General features: G+C 41.2%; 1 protein-coding gene across 12 annotated transcripts in view; it reads left to right on the top strand.

Annotated features, from left to right (window-relative positions):
- The window catches only part of ptp4a3.S (protein tyrosine phosphatase type IVA, member 3 S homeolog), a 67976-nt gene extending 45624 nt beyond the window's left edge, over positions 1–22352 (top strand). For 6 of the 12 annotated variants that reach the window (XM_018268812.2, XM_018268810.2, XM_041567250.1 and 3 more), the window contains 5 exons: positions 6252–6939; positions 11176–11268; positions 18136–18266; positions 18377–18451; positions 21525–22352. In XM_018268812.2, coding sequence (XP_018124301.1) covers positions 6835–6939; positions 11176–11268; positions 18136–18266; positions 18377–18451; positions 21525–21642 — 522 coding nt within the window. In that variant the 5' untranslated portion in view covers positions 6252–6834 and the 3' untranslated portion in view covers positions 21643–22352. 12 annotated transcript variants of the gene reach the window in all.
- The last annotated feature ends 892 nt before the right edge of the window (positions 22353–23244 follow it).

Here is a 23244-nt window from a genome sequence, read left to right as displayed (position 1 = left end):
TCATTGGTTCAGTGATGCCGTCCTTGTCTGAGCGTATTCTCCTCCATGTGATCCGATTGCTCGGCCCTAGGGCCTACGATGGGATCAGCCCGAGATCCTTTTATTTGGCGACGTGTTTATGGCCACCTTATGTCTATCTGAGATGATCTCTAATTACATCTGCTGCTTGGAGATTTCATAGGTGCTTGGTTTCAAGGGGAAACATCTGTTCATGGTTACTATACGTAACTTGTCAAGATGCGGCCAGGCCCAGCCATATACTATATGGGGTCCATTATCCGAAAACCCATTATCCAGAAAGCTCCTAATTAGGGAAAAGCTGTCTTCCATAGACTATGTTATAATGAAATCATCCACATTTTTCTCTGTAATAATAAAACAGTAACTTCAAACAAAGATCTAATTAATCCGTATTGGAGGCAAAACCAGCCTATCATATTTATATAATGTTTACATGATTTTCTGGTAGACTTAAGGTATGAAGAGACCGAGGCTATGAGCAAACATAGGGGGCTGTTCCTGCTGCAGGTTGGTAGGTGAGGGCTGAAGTGCTGCTTTGTAGTTGTTGTTTTTGTTGTTTACACCCCCAGTGATTACTTCTTCTCTCCAGCTCTGGAACTTGATACCAACTAATTGGCTTGTACTTTTGTAGAAACAACAACAAGCAAATTTGAATAAACCAAAACATGGTTACTGGTGCCATAGCAACCTGAGTACTATTGACACCATGTGCCGTGGGATAAGATCGTGCCGTGGCCTCTCTATGTCATTAACTGTTTGCGAACACCGTGCAGCTTCTGCTGTGAATCCAGGGTGCTTGTAAGGTGCAGGGCACCCTCAGGTGTAGTCTGGTTAAACCTTGCACCACCTTCTCTTTGCTTAGCGGTTAGAGAATTTTGGGTTGTAGATGGCCCCTTAAGGTTTTGGTCCTGACCCGGACCTTTTGTTGGTCTATTTGGCATATGCAAATTAGGATTCGGATTCGTTTCAGCCAGGCAGAAGGATTCGGCTGAATCAGAATCCTACTGAAAAAGGCCAAATCCTGGCCCAATCCCGAACCGAATCCTTGATTCGGTGCATCCCTAGATAGAACACTCAGGATGAGGCTAAAATGGGTAATCTAGTGGGATGGAACACCCGGATGAGGCAAAGAGGGGTAATCCAGTGGGATGGAACACCCGGATGAGGCAAAGAGGGGTAATCCAGTGGGATGGAACACCCGGATGAGGCAAAGAGGGGTAATCCAGTGGGTTGGAACACCCAGATGAGGCTATGAGGGGCAATCTAGTGGGATGGAACTCCCGGATGAGGCAAAGAGGGAGAGGGGCAATCTAATGGGATGGAACACCCAGATGAGGCAAAGTGAGGCAATCTAGTGGGATGGAACACCCGGATGAGGCAAAGAGGGGTAATCTAGTGGGATGGAACACCCGGATGAGGCTAAAAGGGACAATCTAGTGGAATGGAACACCCAGGATGAGGCTAAAAGGGGTAATCTAGTGGAATGGAACACCCAGGATGAGGCTAAAAGGGGTAATCTAGTGGGATGGAACTCCCGTATGAGGCAAAGAGAGGCAATCTAGTGGGTTGGAACACCCGGATGAGGCAAAGAGGGGTAATCTAGTGGGATGGAACACCCAGGATGAGGCTATAATGGGTAATCTAGTAGGATGGAACACCCAGGATGAGGCAAAGAGGGGCAATCTAGTGGGATGGAACTCCCATATGAGGCAAAGAGAGTCAACCTCAGCCTCATCCACGTTGTTCCATCCCACTAGTTGTTCCTCATGTCCCTTCTAGCCAAATATATATGTTTGCCTTCCACCTCACAAGCGTAAGATGCTTCTGTTGTTATTGTGCTGACCGTACTTATAAATACCTGTACTTGAGCTTAGGTACCCTGGAGTATTTTCACACCTGCTCGAGGTGCGGCTCAGTGCATTCCATAGGTGCAGTCACTACAGGTCACTAGACAAGCCCTGTGCCCATTCATAACTGATTCACTCACATTGGGAAAACTGTGTGACCCTCTGACCAAATGTAGAAACATATATATTATATACACACACATATAGAGCGATGGTCGTGTTTGATACATTGTCACATATTAGATGTTCTCAAAGGAGGATGTAAACCCCCAAATAAAGCTCTACCCAATGAAGAAATGTCCAATATAAATCCAGTTGCTTTCTGTTCCTTGGTTCTGTTCCTTAGCCTTGTAACAATGTAGCAGAAGCCAGCTGATTAACTGACCAGGGAAGAAGAATCCAAGTCGTTGTGAAGAGCTACTACATTGTTTCTTTTACTTGATGAAATTGCACTTTTTGACCCTTCCTTGAAATTGTCTACTGTATCCGCCTGCGCTACACCTGGATTACTGATAAGACTTTATGATATATTTATTTTTCCGTCTTCGGTAGGAAATTCCCTTCCTTGTTTTATTCTAGTGAAGTTTCCAAGCACAATACAAATAGTTGGCATTCCTCTTTTACTATAGTACATACCAGCTGTATGAATGTTCTCTCTGTGAGTGCCGGGAGCTTGCTGCTAAATTCTCACCAACTCGCTGCTGGAAACCTAGATGAGCTCCGGGAAAGAAGGAGGAAACAAATCTTATTTGTGTGCGGATTAGTTTCACTAAGAGTATTACAAGTGCATTGGTTGTGCCATTAGCAGCCTGTGTTGCCTGTATCGTGTGCCCAGAGAAAGCAGTCGTGACTAGTTCTGAGCTGAGGGCTTTATTGGGCTCAGAAATCCACTGCCATTTGCTCTGGGCTCCTCTTGGCTATTGAGCTGAACTTGGGAAGGTGAGTGAGGGTGATTCTATGTCCTTTTCTATAGAATTCTTTGTTACATCCTAAAAACCTTGTCTGCATAACAGGAGCTACTTACACAGAGATGAAGAATAGATGGGTGGCACAGGGGTTCTGAGTTTGATTCCCATCTGAGTGCTGTCTTTTTTGTGGGTTTCTTCCCACACCCTAGATACGTCAAGGGGTTAATTGGCTCCTAAATTAACCTTATTATGTGGCAGGAATTAGATTGTAAAACACTGAGATTTGGGGTGGGTGCTTATTCTGGAACTATAGCAGGGTGACTGTTACCCCAATGTTTCTATATATCTGTAACCTTGTTATGAGCTAAGGGGGCCCAGCCTGAAGGTCAGTTAGGGGGAGATTTGGGGTGAGTGCTTATTTGTGCCCTGGGTACCCCTGGAACTATAGCAGGGTGACACCCCAATGTTTCTATATATCTGTAACCTTGTTATGAGCTAAGGGTCCCAGCCTGAAGGTCAGTTAGGGGGAGATTTGGGGTGAGTGCTTATTTGTGCCCTGGGTACCCCTGGAACTATAGCAGGGTGACTGTTACCCCATCTTTAACCTTATGAGTCCATTCTGAAGTTAAAGGGCACCTGTTACAAAAATATATTATCCCCAACCCAAGGTGCGGACTTATAGATCCCGCACTCTGTTTGGCGGTAATAGTAACAGACATCAGAAGTGCATTATGTGCATGCGCTCTGACATGGGGCAACTTTCATAGATATTGTCTTACAAAGTTTACATGCTTCCCTAATATAAGTGCCCTATTCTAGGTATTAGGGGAAGCCACAATTAGGGTATATATATATATATATATATATATATATATATATATATATATATATAATTTTGTTTTGTCATGTTTTTAGATGCAACGTGCTGTAGAGGATTGCATTTGGAGCTGACAAAAAACCACTTAGGTGCATTTTTTAAAAAATTCATATAAATGCAGTGTTATGTGTTTAGCATGCTCTTCTTAACACGTTAAAGAAATATGCCCATGTGTAAGAGCCAGTTATGGGTGCAGAGAATTGGTAGTGTTGCGTTACATAACAAACTGCTAACAAAGCTCAAATTTTAATCACATTCTTTTTCTTTAAACTTTAGGGCCATGTTAGATGAGGCTTATTCTCTACTGGCTTGTCTACAAAATATGGAGCCTTTGCGTAGCTGTACATTTAACCTGCCAATTAGCCTGGGATAATTGCCATCCTTCTTGACTAGTGGTGCTCAAGCTGGGCATACATGGATCCCGCTTTTGGCTAGATGCCATGTAGACCTGTCTGCCAAGTAGAACATCAGAGTGGTCCTTGCCTTGTGGCATTTTCTAGCCTTCCAGTTGGGTGCCTAAAGGGTCTCTCATCAGGGCCAGTTGGGTAGACCCTACTTTTGGTAGTTTCGGCCCCTACCCAGATCATCAAACAGCAGAAGGTGCCTGTGTTTTTGGCTAGATGCCCATGTAGACCGTTGGCCTAGTAGAACACCTATAGCCCAGAGTGCTTCTTGCCTTGTGGAATTTTCTAGCCTTCCAGTTAGGTACCTCAATGGTCTCTCAGGGCCAGTTGGGTAGATCCTAGTTTTGGTAGTTTGATCCCCTACCCAAATCATCAAACAGCAGAGGGTGCCTATGTTTTTAGCTAGATGCCCATGGAGACCCATCGGCCTAGTAGAACACCTACAGCCCAGAGTGCTCCTGGCTTTGTGGCATTTTCTAGCCTTCCAGTTGGGTACCACTAGCATCTCTCATCAGGGCCAGTTGAGAAGACCCTAGTTTTGGTAGTTTGGCCCCCTACCCAGATCATCAAACAGCAGAGAGTGCCTGTGTTTTTGGCTAGATGCCCATGTAGACCTGTTGGCCTAGTAGAACGCCTACAGCCCAAAGTTATCCTGACCTTGCGGCATTTCTAGCCTTCCAGTTGGGTACCTCAAGGGTCATTAATCAGGGCCAATCTGGGAGACCCTACTTTTGGTAGTTTGGGCCCCTACTCAGATCATCAAACAGCAGAGGGTTCCTGTGTTCCTATCTCTTCCCAGTCCAGTTATTAGTGTTAGTCAGAGGTCATTGTGTTTTCTGCATAAAGGCCACAATGTTGACTAGTTTTTGTATCAGTCAGACAGGAAGGTCTTGTCATTGGGCTGTGCTACAAATAACATTTAGTCAGGTTTGGCCTTGCTACCATTGGAAAATACCTAAACAAGACCGTGTTGCTCGGCAGTAACCTTTCCTTGTTCAGTCATCTGACGGTCACATGCAGAACATATGCCTGGGCACTCGGAACCTAACACAGGCTGCCATTCTTCGGGAAACATTCCGGGCCCGAAAAGCAACTACTTTGGATGCCTTTCATTTAAAATCCTATTTCTTTTTTTATGAAAAGCAGCAGGACGATTGAGTGCAGCAAATTCATAGCAGTGAATCCATTTTGGATTTTATTTAATGGATCTCAAAAGGCCGGTCTCAAGGGTTGTGTTCATTGTTAACTGCAATATTGGGAGCTGGGAGTTGATCAGTACCAGTTGAATGCTGCATGGTTGCTTTATGGCATTAATTAAAGGGTGTTCAAGTTTATATGATCTGCTTGGTATCCTTGCACAACCTTTAGTTTGTGGTGTTGTTTTCAGGTCCCACATTCCCTTTATTTTCTAGATGTTAATTCTGACCCAGATTGATGTTCTTCTGCTTAGGAAAGATGTGAGAAAGGTTTCTAATTTTATTCCTAAGCAGAAGAACATCAGCCTCTTTCTTTCTCCTGACAACTTCCTTGACTACTTGCTGGTCAGACTGGTGGGAAACTGACCAGCAGGTGGCGCTGTTGTAACAACATTCATATTAACAGCACATGTATCCCTTAATATCTTGGAATAAAAACAAAATAAAACAGAATGTGCTTTGCAAAATTTCTTAGAATAGCTCCCTCATTAATTTTACCTTCACTTATTTTAAAGGTTTACTTATCCTTTAATGATGGGAAGGCGCTGACTTCTGTTCATTAAAGGGCAAGTAAACTGAAACATAACATTTTGCCTAATGAAAGAAATTGCAGTTCTAGTCTAAACGGACCGAGTCGGCAGCTTATTGGCCTGTGTGTGGGGCCTTCCAAATGGCTTTCCCAATAGATATCTGGTCGACTTTCTTGATCGGGCAAGTTAAAAAATCCCGGCCGCATCAGTGCGTCTATGCGATCCAATCGCCCGTATCAGATCCAGTCTGTTCTGATCGTTGGGCCCTAGGATCAGCCCGATATCGCCACTTCAATGTGGGCATTAAGCCTGAATAATATCTGAGTGGGGTGTCTATTCGCACAAGGTACACCCTGTTAAAGAGGTATCCCCTCACTGTGTAGATTTACAATTCGTTCCTTTTCTCTTGCATGGATGTGATTGGCTAAGCTTGTTTAACCATTTATTTCATTTTCCTTTTGGTTGCAGCAGGCAATTCTCACGCATATGGAGCTGCTGAAGAACATCTTTGAATATTGCCACGCTCAACACTGCAGCTGCGCATGAAGGACGTGCTGTGCCCGAGGCTTACAATCCACATCTCTCCCAGGCTACACCATCATTAAATCCCACCGGATCTGCTACACCACCATTATATCCCTCTGCAGCCGGATCTACTCCCAGACACTGTCCTACCTGCCTGGCCTTGCTTCTCTTTGCCTTTCCCTCCCTGCTGGAATATCCATACATTATCCTGATGGGGTAACGTGATTGAGCTCATAGCATCACGTTCATTTCATTTGAACTCCTACAGGTTCCCCCTGATGTAAGGAAGGAGGACGCTTGTCCCAGGGGATATTTCTAAAGACTTGCTCCACTTGCACAGATTTCTTATGAAGAAAACCGTTCACTACTAAGAATTACTTCCCACACGTGGTGCTTTCACTATATTATATTTTCTTTTTGGTGCTTTTTGCTGATACTGTACCCTTGAGATCAAATTTTTTTGCACAATATTTGTGGGTTTTTTCTATATATAAACATCACCTATTTTTATTGTTACTGTGTGATCATGGCGCGTATCAATCGTCCTGCCCCAGTGGAGGTTTGTTACAAGAATATGCGGTTCCTGATCACCCACAATCCTACCAATGCCACGTTGAATACCTTCATTGCGGTGAGTACTATATGGAGTGTATAATAAGGGACCTGTTCTCTGGATCTTTGTTACTGGAAACTGAGAATTTAAAGGAGAAGGAAAGCTACGGAGGCATTTTATTGCCAATAGATTAGCTGCAATAGTGCAAGCTAGAATGCTATATTTATATTGTAGAATGTTTTACCATACCTGAGTAAAGAGCTCTAGAAGCCCTCTGTTTGTTTAGGATAGGAGCTGCAGTATTAACATGGTGTGACATCACTTCCTGCCTGAGTCTCTCCCTGCTCTGGGCTCAGATTACAGTAGAGAAGGGAGGGGGAGGGGAAAGAGGAGCAAGCTGAGCATGCTCTTGCCCAGGGCAATGAGGTTTAAGCTGAAGACAGGAAGTCTGATACAGAAGCCCATGTGTACACAATAGAAGGAAAGAAATGCTGTGTTTCTTTTGACAGGGGACTCAGAGCAACATTACTTTGAGGGTTTACTGGTATATTTAGATGGACCTTTCTGATAAGGCTTACTTAGTTTTAACCATTCCTTCTCCTTTAAACCATTTATAAGAAACGAGCCAGAAATGATATTCAAATATTTTCTTGGTGTAGTCGTTTCTGTCTTGAGTGTTCCAAAATATATTCAATATTCTCCTAGAAATATGAGCATATTAGTATTAGAAGTCATTGGAGTTCAGACACATGTATCAAAGCATTCAGCCTGCAGCCTTGTGCCTTTATATGGTCACAGAACAACCCCTCAGTGACTTCTAATATCCTTATCATTTACAGTAGGGGGTACATTATCCCTTATAATACATGAGTGATACTCAGAGTTCCCTGTATAACTCAGCCTGCAGCCTTGTGTCTTTATATGGTCACAGAACAACCCCTCAGTGACTTCTAACATCCTTATCATTTACAGTAGGGGTACATTATCCCTTATAATACATGAGTGATACTCAGAGTTCCCTGTATAACTCAGCCTGCAGCCTTGTGCCTTTATATGGTCACAGAACAACCCCTCAGTGACTTCTAATATCCTTATCATTTACAGTAGGGGGTACATTATCCCTTATAATAAACGAGTGATACTCAGAGTTCCCTGTATAGATTATACAGAGTTTTGGATAGAAGCAAATGCATTTTTGTATTTATAACTATGCCTGCTGACTGTTATGGATTTTTAAATCAACCAAAGGCATTGCAGGCAGTTCTGTAGTGAAGGCTCCTGTTTTCCAGAAAGGAAATAAAACATTTTCACACGACACGTAGATAATGGATTTGCTCCTGCAAGCGTAAGGCTGATATTAACACTTCTAGCCGTAAAGGAAAATATGTTTTTTTCCAAACACATTGCTACTTTGCCCAATATTTCACATTGTTTTCAGGCCCAACAAAATCGTTTTTGATCTGATTTGCCCCCTTTAAATTACCTTATTGGATGTTTTGTGTTAAAACCAAGATTTGTTTGTCCCTGAAAGCAATATGTAGTACTGGGGACACGTATGGAAGAATGTATTTCCTACTAATCCCTCAGGCTGTTTCTACTTTTTTATGTTTATTAAAAAAATACGCATTCCTGCCATGCTTTATGGTTGCCGGCCTCTCTATATCACCGCATCAAGCCATGGCTCAGCCATTTAAAAAATGTGTTAACACCACGGTGGACTTCAGATGAGCTGATTTATTATAACCTCCTGCTCGGTGACAGGATCATATGATAGTATAATGGCTGCCTAGCGGACATTCGAGGGTGATCACACCGCAGAAAGTGCTTGAATGAGATCACCCCTCAAAGCACTAAAGAATGGGGCCTACGTTTTGCCTATAAATTTAGTTGTCACTAGAGATCTGTGTTAGAAAATGTTATCACTGAGGACACACCAAGGGGCAGGTTTATCAAGGGTCAAATTGAAATTTCAAATTTTTTTATGGTAAAAACTGTCAAATTCGACTAGGGAGTTATAACATTTTTTTTTTTTTTTAAATCTAATTTGATTTCCGCGATTTATCATACTCCGACCCTTTATGAATTTGACCTAAAACCTGAATTGCTGTTTCAGTCAATGAGAGACGTCCAGGGATCAGTTTGGAGTTGTTTGCAGCCTTCCTGACATTCAAGTTTTTTTCGCAGAAAATTGTGTTTTTTCGATTCAAATTCAATTGGAGATATATATATATATATATATATATATATATATATATATATATATATATATATATATATATATATATATATATTTATAATTCTCCAATGACTATCCCCACTCCAAGGATAAGGAGGGGTGCACGGTAATTTTAGTATACACCAATAGTTTCCAAACCAGCACTCCCTTTTGGTGAAAAAATGTAATTTTTTATTGTGACATGGTATCTTATTCCAACGTTTCGATCCCTATTGGGATCTTTTTCAAAGATCTTCCTTGAAAAAGATCCCAATAGGGATCGAAACGTTGGAATAAGATACCATGTCACAATAAAAAATTAAATTTTTTCACCAAAAGGGAGTGCTGGTTTGGAAACTATAATATATATATATATATATATATATATATATATATATATATATATATATATATATATATATATATATATATATATATATATATATATATATATATATATATATATATATATATATATATATATATATATATATATATATATATATATATATATATATATATATATATATATATATATGTGTATATGTGTGTGTACGGTCTTGAACGGCTTCCTAGAGCCCCCCTGCTATATCTTCTGGTAGCCACCTTGGCTTACCCTGCATGAACCCAACCTAAAGAGAAACTGGGAGAACCCCGTAGTGTTGTAGCTTAGCACAATCTGGCGTCCTACTATTCTGTTTTCTATAGCAACACTTGACATTCCCAGTAAAGTAGGCAGTGTGCCTAATGCATGCCTTCATTAAAGGAGAACTAAAATCTAAATATGAATGTGGCTAAAAATGTCCTATTTTCTATAGTGAACTTATTGCACGAGGCTAAAGTTTGAGCTTGTCAATAGCAGCAATGATCCAGGACTTCAAACTTGTCACAGGGGGTCACCATCTTGGAAAGTGTCTGTGACACTCACATGCTCAGTGGGCTCTGATTGGCTGTTGAGAAGCTAAGCTTAGGGCTCGTCACTAATTATCCAGCAGAAAATGAGCTTCCCTGGCTGTAATATAAGCTGATGCTACAGGTTTGCTGATTATTCAATTCTGATGCTAATTGCACTGGTTTCTGTGCTGCCATGTAGTAATTATGTGTATTAATTACTAATCAGCCTTATATTGTGACATTTCTATTCTATGTGTACTGTATATTGTGAGTGGGTCCCTAAGCTCAGTAAGTGACAGCAGCACAGAGCATGTGCAGTGAATCAGCAGAAAAGAAGATGGGGAGCTACTGGGGCATCTTTGGAGACACAGATCTGTACTGCTAAAGGGCTGTGGTTGCCTTGGGCTGGTACAGAACATTTCTGGCTACTTCTTTAGTTAGGCTTTAGTTCTCCTATAACCTTTCAGAGATAAATCAAAAAGGCCATAGTGATCTGCATTGTTTCACTATATTGTCTTTTCCCTATTTTATAATCACTTATAAAGGGATTCTGTCATGATTTTTATTATGTTGTGTTTATTTCTAAATGACACAGTTTACACTACAAATACTTCACTGTACAATATAAAATGTCATTCCTGAACCAACAAGTGTATTTAATTGTAATATTGGTGTGTAGGTGCATCTCAGGTCATTTTGCCTGGTCATGTGATTTCAGAAAGAGCCAGCACTTTAGGATGGAAATGCTTTCTGGCAGCCTGTTGTTTCTCCTACTCAATGTAACTGAATGTGTCTCAGTGGGACCTGGATTTTACTATTGAGTGCTGTTCTTAGATCTACCAGGCAGTTGTTATCTTGTGTTAGGGAGCTGCTATCTGGTTACCTTCCCATTGTTCTGTTGTTTGGCTGCTGGGGGGAAAAGGAGGGGGTGATATCACTCCAACTTGCAGTAAAGAGAGACTGAAGTGACTGGGGGCAGCTGGGAATCTGACATTATATCTAGCCTCATGTCAGATTTAAAAATTAAATATAAAAAAATCAGTTTGCTGATTTCAGTGCCTCCTTGGAAACCACCCTAGCAATAGGAATAGGGGTTGAATAATATATGTTGTATGCAGCCAATCGGCGGGCAGCTTTAACTGGTCTAATGCAGTTTGTTTGTCTGGTATGTCACTTATCCACTGGTTTCTCTTGTTTCCATGCAGGATCTGAAGAAATACGGTGCAACCACGGTGGTGAGGGTGTGTGAGATTACATACGATAAGACGCCCCTAGAGAAGGATGGCATCACTGTAATGGTAAGTACCAATCATCTGTTCCTTGCGCTGGTCACATGTTTAATTATTGCCAGGATGCTTATTCAACACTTCAGAGATTAGTAATCATTCATGTCAGTTCCTGCCTCAATGGAGCTTGCAATCTAATTACCCAATAACATTCACATAGCAGCACAGTTTAATCAGGAGTGTGGGAAAAAACCATAATACTTGTAGGAAACCCACGCAAGCACAGACAGGACATGAAAGCCTTAGCCGCAATGCTACACTGCTTTGACCCCTTATGGGCAACCATTCTTTTTTCCATGCATGGAGCCTTATAGTTGCTTTTCTTTCAAAAAGACTGTTTATTAATATTAAAGGATCAATTACATAACTCATTCATATGGGCTCTGCTATTAAGGCATTAAGGGGGTAATGTAATAAAAGGCACTATGTCCTGTGCTGGTCAATTTTTTGCAACCCGGACCCGCAACCCGCATTTTTACCTGCTTGAACCCGCTACCCGACCAGCAAGTACCTTATCCGCAACCCGGACCCCGCGACCGGCTGACCATCAAGAATCAGAAAGTGCTGAAGTGGCATCATCGGAAGTAGTCGTGATCAGAAAAAAAGGAGTAAAATGGGAAGTGCTGTCATTGTAAACCGGACGTGATGTCATCGGAAGTAGACATGATCAGAGATAAAAAAGTAAAATCGCTACTGAGAAGACCTGCGGCCCGACCCGCAGAACCGCCGACCGCGCCTGTACCCGCATCCGGAACTTCTACCCGCAACCCGCAGGGTACCGCAGGTTTTTATGGGTAACCGGCAGGTACCCGACCCGCTGCAGGACTCTACTATGTTTGCCCAGGAGCAGTAACCCATATCAACCAATCAGCAGGCAGCATTTACTGGTCACCTGTTTAAAAGCAAACATCTTATTGGTTGCTATAGGTTACTGCTCCTGGGCAAACTTAGTGCCTTTTATTACATTTGGGGGGTATTAAGGTTTCAAAATAACTTCTATATAAGAAGACTAAGCCACTGTAGGAAGTACCTAGAATCCACCTGTGATTACAGACATTGTGATTCCATGTGTGTTCCTGACCCCCAGTGTTACTAGTTAAGGGCATCTTCCTTGCAAGATTATTGCATTATGCTTTAGGAATGAACTTTTGCCTTAGAGTTTGCATCAACATTTTTAATTATTTACAAAGCAACAGGAATATTCAGAAGACACAACTGTAACTAAAGCATTGGCATGTTTACTTATTCCATTAACATTTGTGTTCTTCTACCTATAGCTGTTGTATTAACATGTTTATTCTTTACAGTATTGTTGTTCTACCTCTATCTGTAGCATTCGCATGTTCAGTTATTCCCTGAACTTTAATGTTCTTCTACCTATGGTAAAACATCAACATGTTCAGTTATTTCCTGAACATTGTTCTTCTAGCTCTATCTGTAGCATTCACATGTTCAGTTATTCCCTGAAGTTCTTCTACCTCTATCTGTAGCATTTGCATGTTCAGTTATTCCCTGAACATTACTGTTGTTCTACCTCTATCTGTAGCATTCACATGTTCAATTATTCCCTGAACATTAATGTTCTTCTACCTATAGGTAAAACATGAGCATATTCAGTTATTTCCTGAACATTGTTCTTCTAGCTCTATCTGTAGCATTCACATGTTCAGTTATTCCATGAAGTTATTCTAGCTCTATCTGTAGCATTTTTATGTTCAGTTATTCCCTGAACATTAATGTTGTTGTACCTATAGGTAAAACATCAGCATGTTCAGTTATTCCCTGAACATTAATGTTCTTCTAACTATAGGTAAAACATGAGCATATTCAGTTATTTCTGGAACATTAGTGTTCTGAGAAAGCACCAAACCTGCGTATTATTTTAATAGGAACATTTCCTGCACTGCTGCCTGGAGAGTTATTGCAGTTTCCGTCTTCCCCATGAAGCAGTGCTGTAAATATCCCTACCATTATTTTGGCTAAATGAGCCTCTGATCTCTCTCCAGACAGCAGTGCAGTAAATATACAGTAAATAGCAATGAGAATACTGGAGATATGCCGTGTGCTTCTTTCTGTAGAGGTGTGTGAGCCACTAAACTGAAAGCAATGAGAAAACTTGGCCTGTGCAAACAAATGCTAATAAAGCTTTTTTTTTGTTTTTTTAATAGGATTGCCCGATATCCATTTAATATTAGTTTGGTGGCTCATGGCAAACCTTTAACCTTTGCGACTGGCTTTGTAAACACATCTAGAATATCCCACATGCAGCCAGAAGGTACATTTTAGGATCTGTGAATCCGCTACCTCCTGGGATTAGCCCACTCAGGGGTATTTAATCTTGTGCTAAAGGAACGGCCCATAACAGCCGCTCATTCCACTTGTGTTCCTGGCATGATTCCTGGCATGACTCCTGGCATGATTCAGGGGCGAATTGGCAGCAGAAGAAGTGGATTCCTGTTGGGGCAACCACTGATGTGTTAAAAAATAAAATAAGGTTGTTGTTGAGATAAGTCGCTGCTAACATGAGCTTGAAATGCTCCGTCCTTATCAGTCCCTCTGCCCGGTGTTTACATTCCACTAAATATAGCAGTCCTTGTACCCTTTGATACACTTGATATATATAGATATATATATATATATATATATATATATATATATATATATATATATATATATATATATATATATATATATATATATATATATATATATATATATATATATATATATCCCTTGTAATTGGGGCCTCAGCACACAACCTTCTCTAAATAGAGAGGGGACACTGTGATTGGTATGTCCCTGGCACCCCTTGTCCAAGTGCTGACCTTTATAGAAAACGGCAGTTTTTGATTTCACGGTGACAAACGGCTAAACCAGAAATTCGGGACAATGCCTGATATCTCCGCAGAGCGATTCTTATAAACTGGGGGAGTAGGCAGCACTTTGCCAAGAGGTTAAAAGGGAAATAATGCCAAAAATTTAAATTTCATATAAGATTCAGAATACTGAAATGAGAAGCTTTCTAAATACGATCAATTAAAAAATCTGTACTGTTTCTGAAATAATCAAGTTTATCTTAACTATTCCTCTCTCCTCATCTGTTTCTCTTCATTCTCTCTTCATGCGGCAGTTGGGTGTCAGATATTCACTGACAGTTAGATCCAATATATCTTATAGGGGGGCTCCTTTTGCCTAGAAGATGTATTAGAGTCACTCTATTAAACTCACCAGACATCATGTCTCTCTACATGCAGGATTTGTGCAAAAGGCAGTTATTTTGTTAGATTTTGTTTGTATTGGAATCAGTTATTTGAGTGATCTCTAATTCATCTGCTAGGAAAGGAGCCCCCCTATAAGATATATTCTCAAATAACCGATTCCAGCACAAACAAAATCTAACAAAATAACTGCCTTTTGCACAAATTCTGCATGTAGAGAGACATGATATGATAGAGTGAGCTCTAATACATCTTCTAGGCAAAAGGAGCCCCCCTATAAGATATATTGGATCATTCATTTGACACCCATCTGCTGCATGAAGAGAGAATGATGAGAAACCTGTTATAAACTGAATCTCAGCTGCTCCTATCAAGAGCCTCTGTTCTGGTCCATGTTCCATCTCGTTGCACCATTGTGCCTGTAGGAGCTGGAAGCATATACCAGCCCTAGCTGCCAGCACAGTTCAGATGACAGTGAGTGCCTGCAAACATGTTGCCATTTATTTACACCCACGGGCATCAGGAATTTGTGGGGAATCTTCCCCTCTGTGCCAATGCACTATACCGATGAGAAGGCGTCCCCTCTAAATGGCGTCCATTCATCTGAGGAATCCTCTGTAAAGTGAGCCAAGAACATTTAACTGATGTAACTGATAAATAAATACATTTTTGATGTGGTTTGCATTTTTAGGCTTCGGCAGGATAAATCTTGCGTTAATAGCGGGCTGTTAATCTCTTAATTTCTGTTGAACTGTGCTTAATGCATTGGATTATATTTACTAGCATAGTTTTATGGGATCTCTCTGTACAGACTATGAGCAAATTTAGGGACTGTTCCTGCTGAATTGTGCTTTGTACAGGGAATACATATGCTGCCATAGTTTTATGGGATCTCTCTGTACAGACTATGAGCAAATTTAGGGACTGTTCCTGCTGAATTGTGCTTAGTACAGAGGAATACCTATGCTGCCATAGTTTTATGGGATCTCTCTGTACAGACTATGAGCAAATTTAGGGACTGTTCTTGCTGAATTGTGCTTAGTACAGGGAATGCCTATGCTGCCATAGTTTTTTGGGATCTCTCTGTACAGACTATGAGCAAATTTAGGGACTGTTCCTGCTGAATTGTGCTTAGTACAGGGAATACCTATGCTGCCATAGTTTTATGGGATCTCTCTGTACAGACTATGAGCAAACTTAGGGGACTGTTCCTGCTGAATTGTGCTTAGTACAGGGAATACCTATGCTGCCATAGTTTTATGGGATCTCTCTGTACAGACTATGAGCAAACTTAGGGGACTGTTCCTGCTGAATTGTGCTTAGTACAGGGAATACCTATGCTGCCATAGTTTTAACATTGATGTAAACAACATAAAAGTGCCCTCTAGTGGCCAGTTTTTGAAACTTTAATGAACTTTTGGGGTCCCCTGGCTTTAATAAGGAACGTTTGGAGCAGCTCATCTATTTGGGAGGCTTCTCTATGGAGCAGGTCTCCAGATGGACAGGAGCTTTTCCAGGCAGTGCTTTCTCTATTAATTTTTGAGCCAGAGAGGCAGTTAATGCATTGTGATGGAATCACTGAGCTTCTTCCAGTTGTTTTTATGGCAGTCACATTTTCCATTATTAAAAAAAAAAAAGAAAAACTTGGGTCTGTTAGGTTACACTGCTATTTCTAAAAAGCTGGAAAATGATTTATCAGCAGGGTTATTTCCCCTTAAAGTAGGAGAACACGTCTAATTTACTGGAGAGGAGAAAGTCGATATTTTGCTACAAATAAGGTGCCATATGTGACCACTAGAGGCAGTGTTCTACAGCAGGTTATATGCAATTCTGACGATAAGGAAGCGGAGGGCATATTTGTATATTATATATCAGCACTGCGTAATATGTTGGCGCTCTAAAAATACATGTTAATAATAATAATAATGGTGTGTATTCCTGTTCAGGGTAAAGGTGGCCATACACGGATAGATCCGCTCGTTTGGCGATGTCGCCAAACGAGCGGATCTCCCTCCGATATGCCCACCTTGAGGTGGGCAATATCGGGCTGATCCGATCGTGGGCCCTAGGGCCCAACGATCGGATCCTAGCGTTCACCAAACGGGCGGTCGGATCGCGGGACCGCATCAACGAACAGATGCGGCCGCGATCCGACGGGATTTTTAATCCCATCCGATCGAGATCTGGCCGACTTTCGGCCAGATCTCGATCGGGGAAGCCCGTCGGGGGCCCCCATACACGGGCCAATAAGCTGCCGACACGGTCTGTCGGCAGCTTTTATCGGCCCGTGTATGGCCACCTTAAGTCATATATACATATACCGTATTCCCGGATGGTTCTCTTGTAATGCCACATAAGCTGTGTATGTCAAGTGTCAATGTGGGTTTGTATATGTGGGACAACTACGAGGACCGTCAGGGAACCTAAATCTGCAATTATATAATAAATGAGCTGGAGAGAGTGCAGAGACTAAGTGCAACTAAACTGGTTAGAGGGAGGGAAGAGTTAAATTATGAGGGGAGACTGACAAGGTTGGGGTTGTTTTCTCTGGGGGAAAAAAGGCGCTTGCGAGGGGACATGATTAGACTTTACAAGTACATTAGAGGACATTATAGACAAATAGCAGGGGACCTTTTTACCCATAAAGAGAATCACGTACCAGAGGCCTCCCCTTCAGACTAGAGGAAAAGAAGTTTCATTTAAAGGAACAGAGTAGGGGGTTCATCACAGTGAGGACAGTGAGGTTGGGGAATGCACTGCCGGGTGATGATTCAGTTAATGACTATAAGAGGGACTTGGATGATTTCTTGGACAGACATAATACAAAGGCTATTGTGATACTAAACTCTATAGTTAGTATAGATATGGGAATATAGAATTTTAATTAAAAGTAGGGAGGGGTGTGTGTATGGGGCTGGGTTTTCATTTGGAGGGGTTGAACTGGATGGACTTTGTCTTTTTTCAACCCAATTTAACTATGTAACTATGTAACTATTAGAACTGGCAAGAAGGAACAAGCAGTTGCTGCCCATTTTATTGGGCCATAATGTTAACCAATTAAGGTTTCAGGTCATTGATATAATTCAGCCGCAACGTCGAGGTGGGAATAAATTGAAAGCTATACTATACAGGGAGGCCTATTGGATTAGAACATTGGAGACACTCACTCCATTTCTCTTGAATAAAGAATGTTACTGAGGCAACTTCGGACGACTATTGAAAACGCATCGCCGCGTGTGCATTAGCGTAGGCGACTTTTCATTGTAGCCTATGGGGAAAAACGCTGAGGCAGTTCGGGGAGATAGTCGCTCAAAAGACGAGGAGGTTACTCGCCAGGCGTCAAAATCTCCCCGAATCTCCTCGCGTGGAGTAACCATTAAAAGGCTGCGTTTGGATTGTCAGTTTAGCTTGATGAAAGGCCATTTAAGGCCTGAAACGTTGCTGTGATGCCCACAAGTCTGTAATAAAATCTATTTTAATTCAAAAAGATTGAGTATAAGAAGGAAAGATGTAAGAAGTTGTCAACCGCTTTTTATTATTTTTTTTGTTTCACCGTATAGACCAATTGCAAAGCTGCTTACTGTAATTCCATGTGCCACTTACTTAAAGGTTACACATTGTGCAGCAGTCTGTTGATATTTCTGCCTGTCTCTCTCTATAGGACTGGCCATTCGATGACGGGGCCCCACCTCCCAGTAAAATTGTCGACGATTGGTTGAATTTACTGAAGACAAAATTCTGTGAAGATCCCGGCTGCTGCGTAGCTGTTCATTGTGTGGCTGGTTTGGGAAGGTAAGTGACTGTCAAGTTATGCAGCTTTACTTGCCCTTGAAAAGCGAAACCCGTTCTCACGTTGTTGTTACGGGAGTGTGGGGTGACCGGGTGTCTTTGCTTCTCTACAGGGCGCCCGTCCTGGTGGCTCTTGCACTTATCGAGAGTGGGATGAAATATGAAGATGCCATTCAGTTTATCAGACAGTAAGTTTCGCGGAAGAATATGGTACAGGTATGGGATCTGTTATCCAGAAAGCTCCGAATTACGGAAAGGCCGTCTCCCATAGACTCCATTTTATCCAAATATTCCAAATCTTCAACATCTATTTCCTTTTTCTGTGTAATAATAAAACAGTATCTTGTACTTGATCCCAACTAAGATACAATTAATCCTTATTGGAGGCAAAACCAGCCTATTGGGTTTATTTCGTGTTTATATGATTTTCTAGTAGACTTAAGGTATGAAGATCCAAATTACAAATTAATCTGTTATCCGGAACGCCACAGGTCCCGAGCATTCTGTATAAAGGCTCCCGAGCATTCTGGATAACAGGTCCTCTACCGCTAGGGTGTCCATCACATGCTGGATGATGTCACAGTTTGGCCCTTAGGGTAAAATATCGACGTGCATATTTGTATGTACTAACTGCCACCTGATTACTAGAGATGCACCACATCCAGGATTCGGTTCGGGATTCGGCCTTTTTCAGCAGGATTTGGATTTGGCCGAATCCTTCTGCCTGGCCGAACCAAATCCTAATTTGCATATGCAAATTAGGGGCGGGGAGGGAAATCACGTGACTTTGTCACAAAACAAGGAAGTAAAAAATGTTTTCCCCTTCCCACGGATTCGGTTTGATATCCGGCTGAATCTTTTGCGAAGGATTCTGGGATCGGCCGATCCAAAATAGTGGATTCGGTGCATCCGTACTGATTACTAGAGCTAATTAAGCCCTAGCATCCAGGGATAACTAATTTTCCTTAGAATATTGCATGTACAGGTATGGGATCAGTTATCCGGAAACCCGTTATCCAGAAAGCTCCAAATTATGGAATGGCATAGACTCCATTATAATGAAATAATCCAAACTTTTAAAACTGAATTCCTTTTTCTGTGTAATAATTAAACAGTTGCTTGTACTTGATCCCAATTAAGATATAACTAATCCTTATTGGAGGCAAAACCAACCTATTGGCTTTATTTAATGTTTAAAGGGATAGTTCACCTTTAAATTATCTTTTAGTACATTATAGAATGGCCAATTCTAAGCAACTTTTCAAAAGGACTTCATTTTTTCCTTTTTATTGTTTGTAAATTATTTGCCTTGAATTATTTTCTTTTCTGACTCTTTCCAGCTTTCACTGACCCCATCTAAAAAAAACAAATACTCTGTAAGGCTACAAATGTATTGCTATCTCTACGTTTTATTCCTCATCTTTCTATTCAGGCCTCTCCTATTCATATTCCAGTCTCTTATTCCAATCAATGCATGGTTGCTAGGGGAATTTGGACTGTTAACAACTAGATTGCTGAAACTACAAACTGGGGAGGTGCTGAATAAAAAAACTAGGGATGCACCGAATCCACTATTTTGGATTTGGCCGAAACCCCGAATCCTTCTTGAAAGATTCGGCTGAATACCGAATCCGAACCCTAATTTGCATATGCAAATTATGGGTGGAAAGGGGAAAACATTTTTACTTTCTTGTTTTGTGACAAAAAACACGCTATTTCCCTCCCCGCCCCTAATTTGCATATGCAAATTAGGATTCGGTTCGGCCTGGCAGAAGGATTCGGCCGAATCCGAATCCTGCTTAAAAAGGCTGAGTCCCGAACCGAATCCTGGATTCGGTGCATCCCTGTAAAAAACTAAATAATAAACAATAAAAACCAGTTGCAAATCATCTCAGAATATCCCTCTCTACATCATATTAACTACAACATAGTTACTCCAAGGTGAACAACTTAAATGATTTTCTAGTAGACTTAAAGGGATACTGTCATGGGAAAAAATACTTTTTTCAAAACACATCAGTTAATAGTGCTGCTCCAGCAGAATTCTGCACTGAAATCCATTTCTCAAAAGAGCAAACTGATTTTTTTTATATTAAGTATTGAAATCTGACATGGGGCTAGACATATTGTCAGTTTCCCAGCTGCCCCCAGTCATGTGACTTGTGCTCTGATAAACGTCAGTCACTCTTTACTGCTGTACTGCAAGTTGGAGTGATATCACCCCCTCCCTTTCCCCCCCAGCAGCCGAACAAAAGAACAATGGGAAGGTAACCAGATAGCAGCTCCCTAACACAAGATAACAGCTGCCTGGTAGATCTAAGAACAGCACTCAATAGTAAAATCCAGGTCCCACTGAGACACATTCAGTTACATTGAGTAGGAGAAACAACAGCCTGCCAGAAAGCAGTTCCATCCTAAAGTGCTGGCTCTTTCTGAAATCACATGACCAGGCAAAATGACCTGAGATGCACCTACACACCAATATTACAACTAAATACACTTGCTGGTTCAGGAATGACATTTTATATTGTACAGTGAATTATTTGCAGTGTAATACAGTGTCATTTAGAAATAAAAACGACACCATAAAAATAACGACAGAAACCCTTTAAGGTATGAAGATCCAAATTACTGAAAGATGTGTTAACTGGATAACTCCAGGTCCCGAGCATTCTGGATAACAGGTCCCATACCTGTACTAAACATTGATCTTCCCCTTTAACTCAAGTAGCGTTCCAGTTGTTGGCCTAAACAATCCATTACAGTTGTGCAACCTTAGGAAGTGAATAATACAGGACCAGTAACATCAAATTTTTTTTTTTTTTTTTTAAATTAGTTGGTATACATTGAAAAAAAAAAAAAACCACTGTGCAAGACAAATGAAACTTTCAAATCCCAAAGCCTTTATTAAGAAATAACTTACCCTAACTCCGCTCTGAGCTCTTTGTCAGAAAAGGCGGTCGAGATCCATCGTGCAGCACTCGATTTCTCCTCCCTGGCCATCTCCTGTAAGGAAGGGAAGGAGGAGAAATTGAGTGCCGCACGATGGATCATGATCTCCTTTTCTGAAGAGGAGCGGTTTTAAAGTTTTTAATTTGTCTTGGTGTTTTGTTTTTTTTCAATGTATACTAGCAAATTTTTAAAATAAAAAGTTGAAGTTACTGGTCCCTTCGTAGGAGATGGTCCTGTTCCCGGAAGGTCCCACACACCTCCCTTGTCCCGGTGTAGAATTCCAATAATCCTTCTCTTGTCCGTTTGCAGGAAGCGCCGGGGAGCCATTAACAGCAAGCAGCTGACGTACCTGGAGAAATACCGGCCGAAGCAGCGGCTACGATTCAAGGATCCCCACAATCACAAGAACAAATGCTGCATCATGTAACCCCCGTGGTGCCTTGCCAAAGCACATCCACCCAGGCACTTCTCCTCCTAAACACAGGGTTTTTACTATGAAGTCGCTGAACTGTGTCAACCCATCAACTGCCTCCTCCTTCTCACCAATGTCGTACAAATAAAGGATAAGACTGTGCGCGACTGCTAAAACTATTTTTGTTTTTTAATAAGGCTCCGATTTATAGAAGGTTTATCACTATTCCATGAAGAAGAACCCAGACTGAGCCTGAGGGGGTGGAGGGGATGCAGTCATTTCCTTTTTCTATAAATATATATCTTTTCTTGTTAACGATTTTTCGAGGGCTTTGTTACGCGTTTGCGGAGTCAGGATCTAGTGTATTTCCTAGTGGTAAGTTTTTGGAACCAGTGTAAGATTAGGATTTGTTCTTGTGCCGTGCTCCTTGTCTTACCATCCCACCACCCCCAGCCAATCATCCGCTTGCATCCATTGCATTACAGTCGGCCGAAGTCACGAAAACCCTGGGCTTGGCAACTGCCCAAGCCTCTTATTGTTTCACACGCCTATAAGAAACCAAAACTGGGATTTCCAGGTATCTTGTTTCTGAAAAGAACTTTTGTGTGTGTCATAATGCGATAGTCACTGTTGGTACAACCCCTGTGCAAGAGAAGCTTTGTGGGTTTTTTATTCTGAAATAAAATGGGTGTTAACGGAGCATGCCTATTGCCTTTAAGGGGGAACTATCGCAAAAATGAAAATGTAATATAAGCTTCATCATAGTGAAATAAGAAACTTTCAATTACATATTCTGCATTGTTTCTGAAATAATCAAGTTTATCTTCACTATTCCTCTCTCAGCATCTGTTTCTCTTCATTCTCTCTTCATGCGGCAGTTGGGTGTCAGATATTCACTGACAGTTAGATCCAATATATCTTATAGGGGGGCTCCTTTTGCCTAGAAGATGTATTAGAGGTCACTCTATTAAACTCACCAGACATCATGTCTCTCTACATGCAGGATTTGTGCAAAAGGCAGTTATTAGATTTTGTTTGTACTGGAATCAGTTATTTGAGAATATATCTTATAGGGGAGATACCTTTCCTATCAGATGAATTAGAGATCACTCAAATAACTGATTCCAGTACAAACAAAATCTAACAAAATAACTGCCTTTTGCATAAATCCTGCATGTAGAGAGACACGGGGGGCAATTCACAAAAGTATTGGGAACGAAAAAATGTCTTTTAAAGTGTCGTAGTAACAGCCGACAAATTCACAGAGCATTTACCCGCCAATTTTCCGACGTGTACGACACTTTTGAAATAGTGTTGTTAAAAGTGGGGGTGTTTTTTTTCCGGCACCTCTTTTCCCAACATTTTTATGAATTGCTCATAAACACCTTTGTTTTGCGGACGATTTTTCTGACACATAAGGCTCTCCAAGTTGTCCTTTGAAAACGCTCTGTAAAATGTCGTCTGTCCAACGAAAAGATATACAACATTTTAGAAAATTGTCGGACTTATGAGACATTCAGAGACGGTAACATCTGCCTTTGTGAATTTGCCGTTCGCACGACATTTTACAATTTTTTTCGCCTGCCACGTCTGGGTTACTTATTTTACCAACACTTT

Source organism: Xenopus laevis, chromosome 6S (genome assembly GCF_017654675.1).
Source record: "Xenopus laevis strain J_2021 chromosome 6S, Xenopus_laevis_v10.1, whole genome shotgun sequence".
Taxonomy (NCBI): domain Eukaryota; kingdom Metazoa; phylum Chordata; class Amphibia; order Anura; family Pipidae; genus Xenopus; species Xenopus laevis.
The sequence above is the reverse complement of the archived record's forward strand: the minus strand, read 5'-3'. Positions and strand labels throughout refer to the sequence as shown.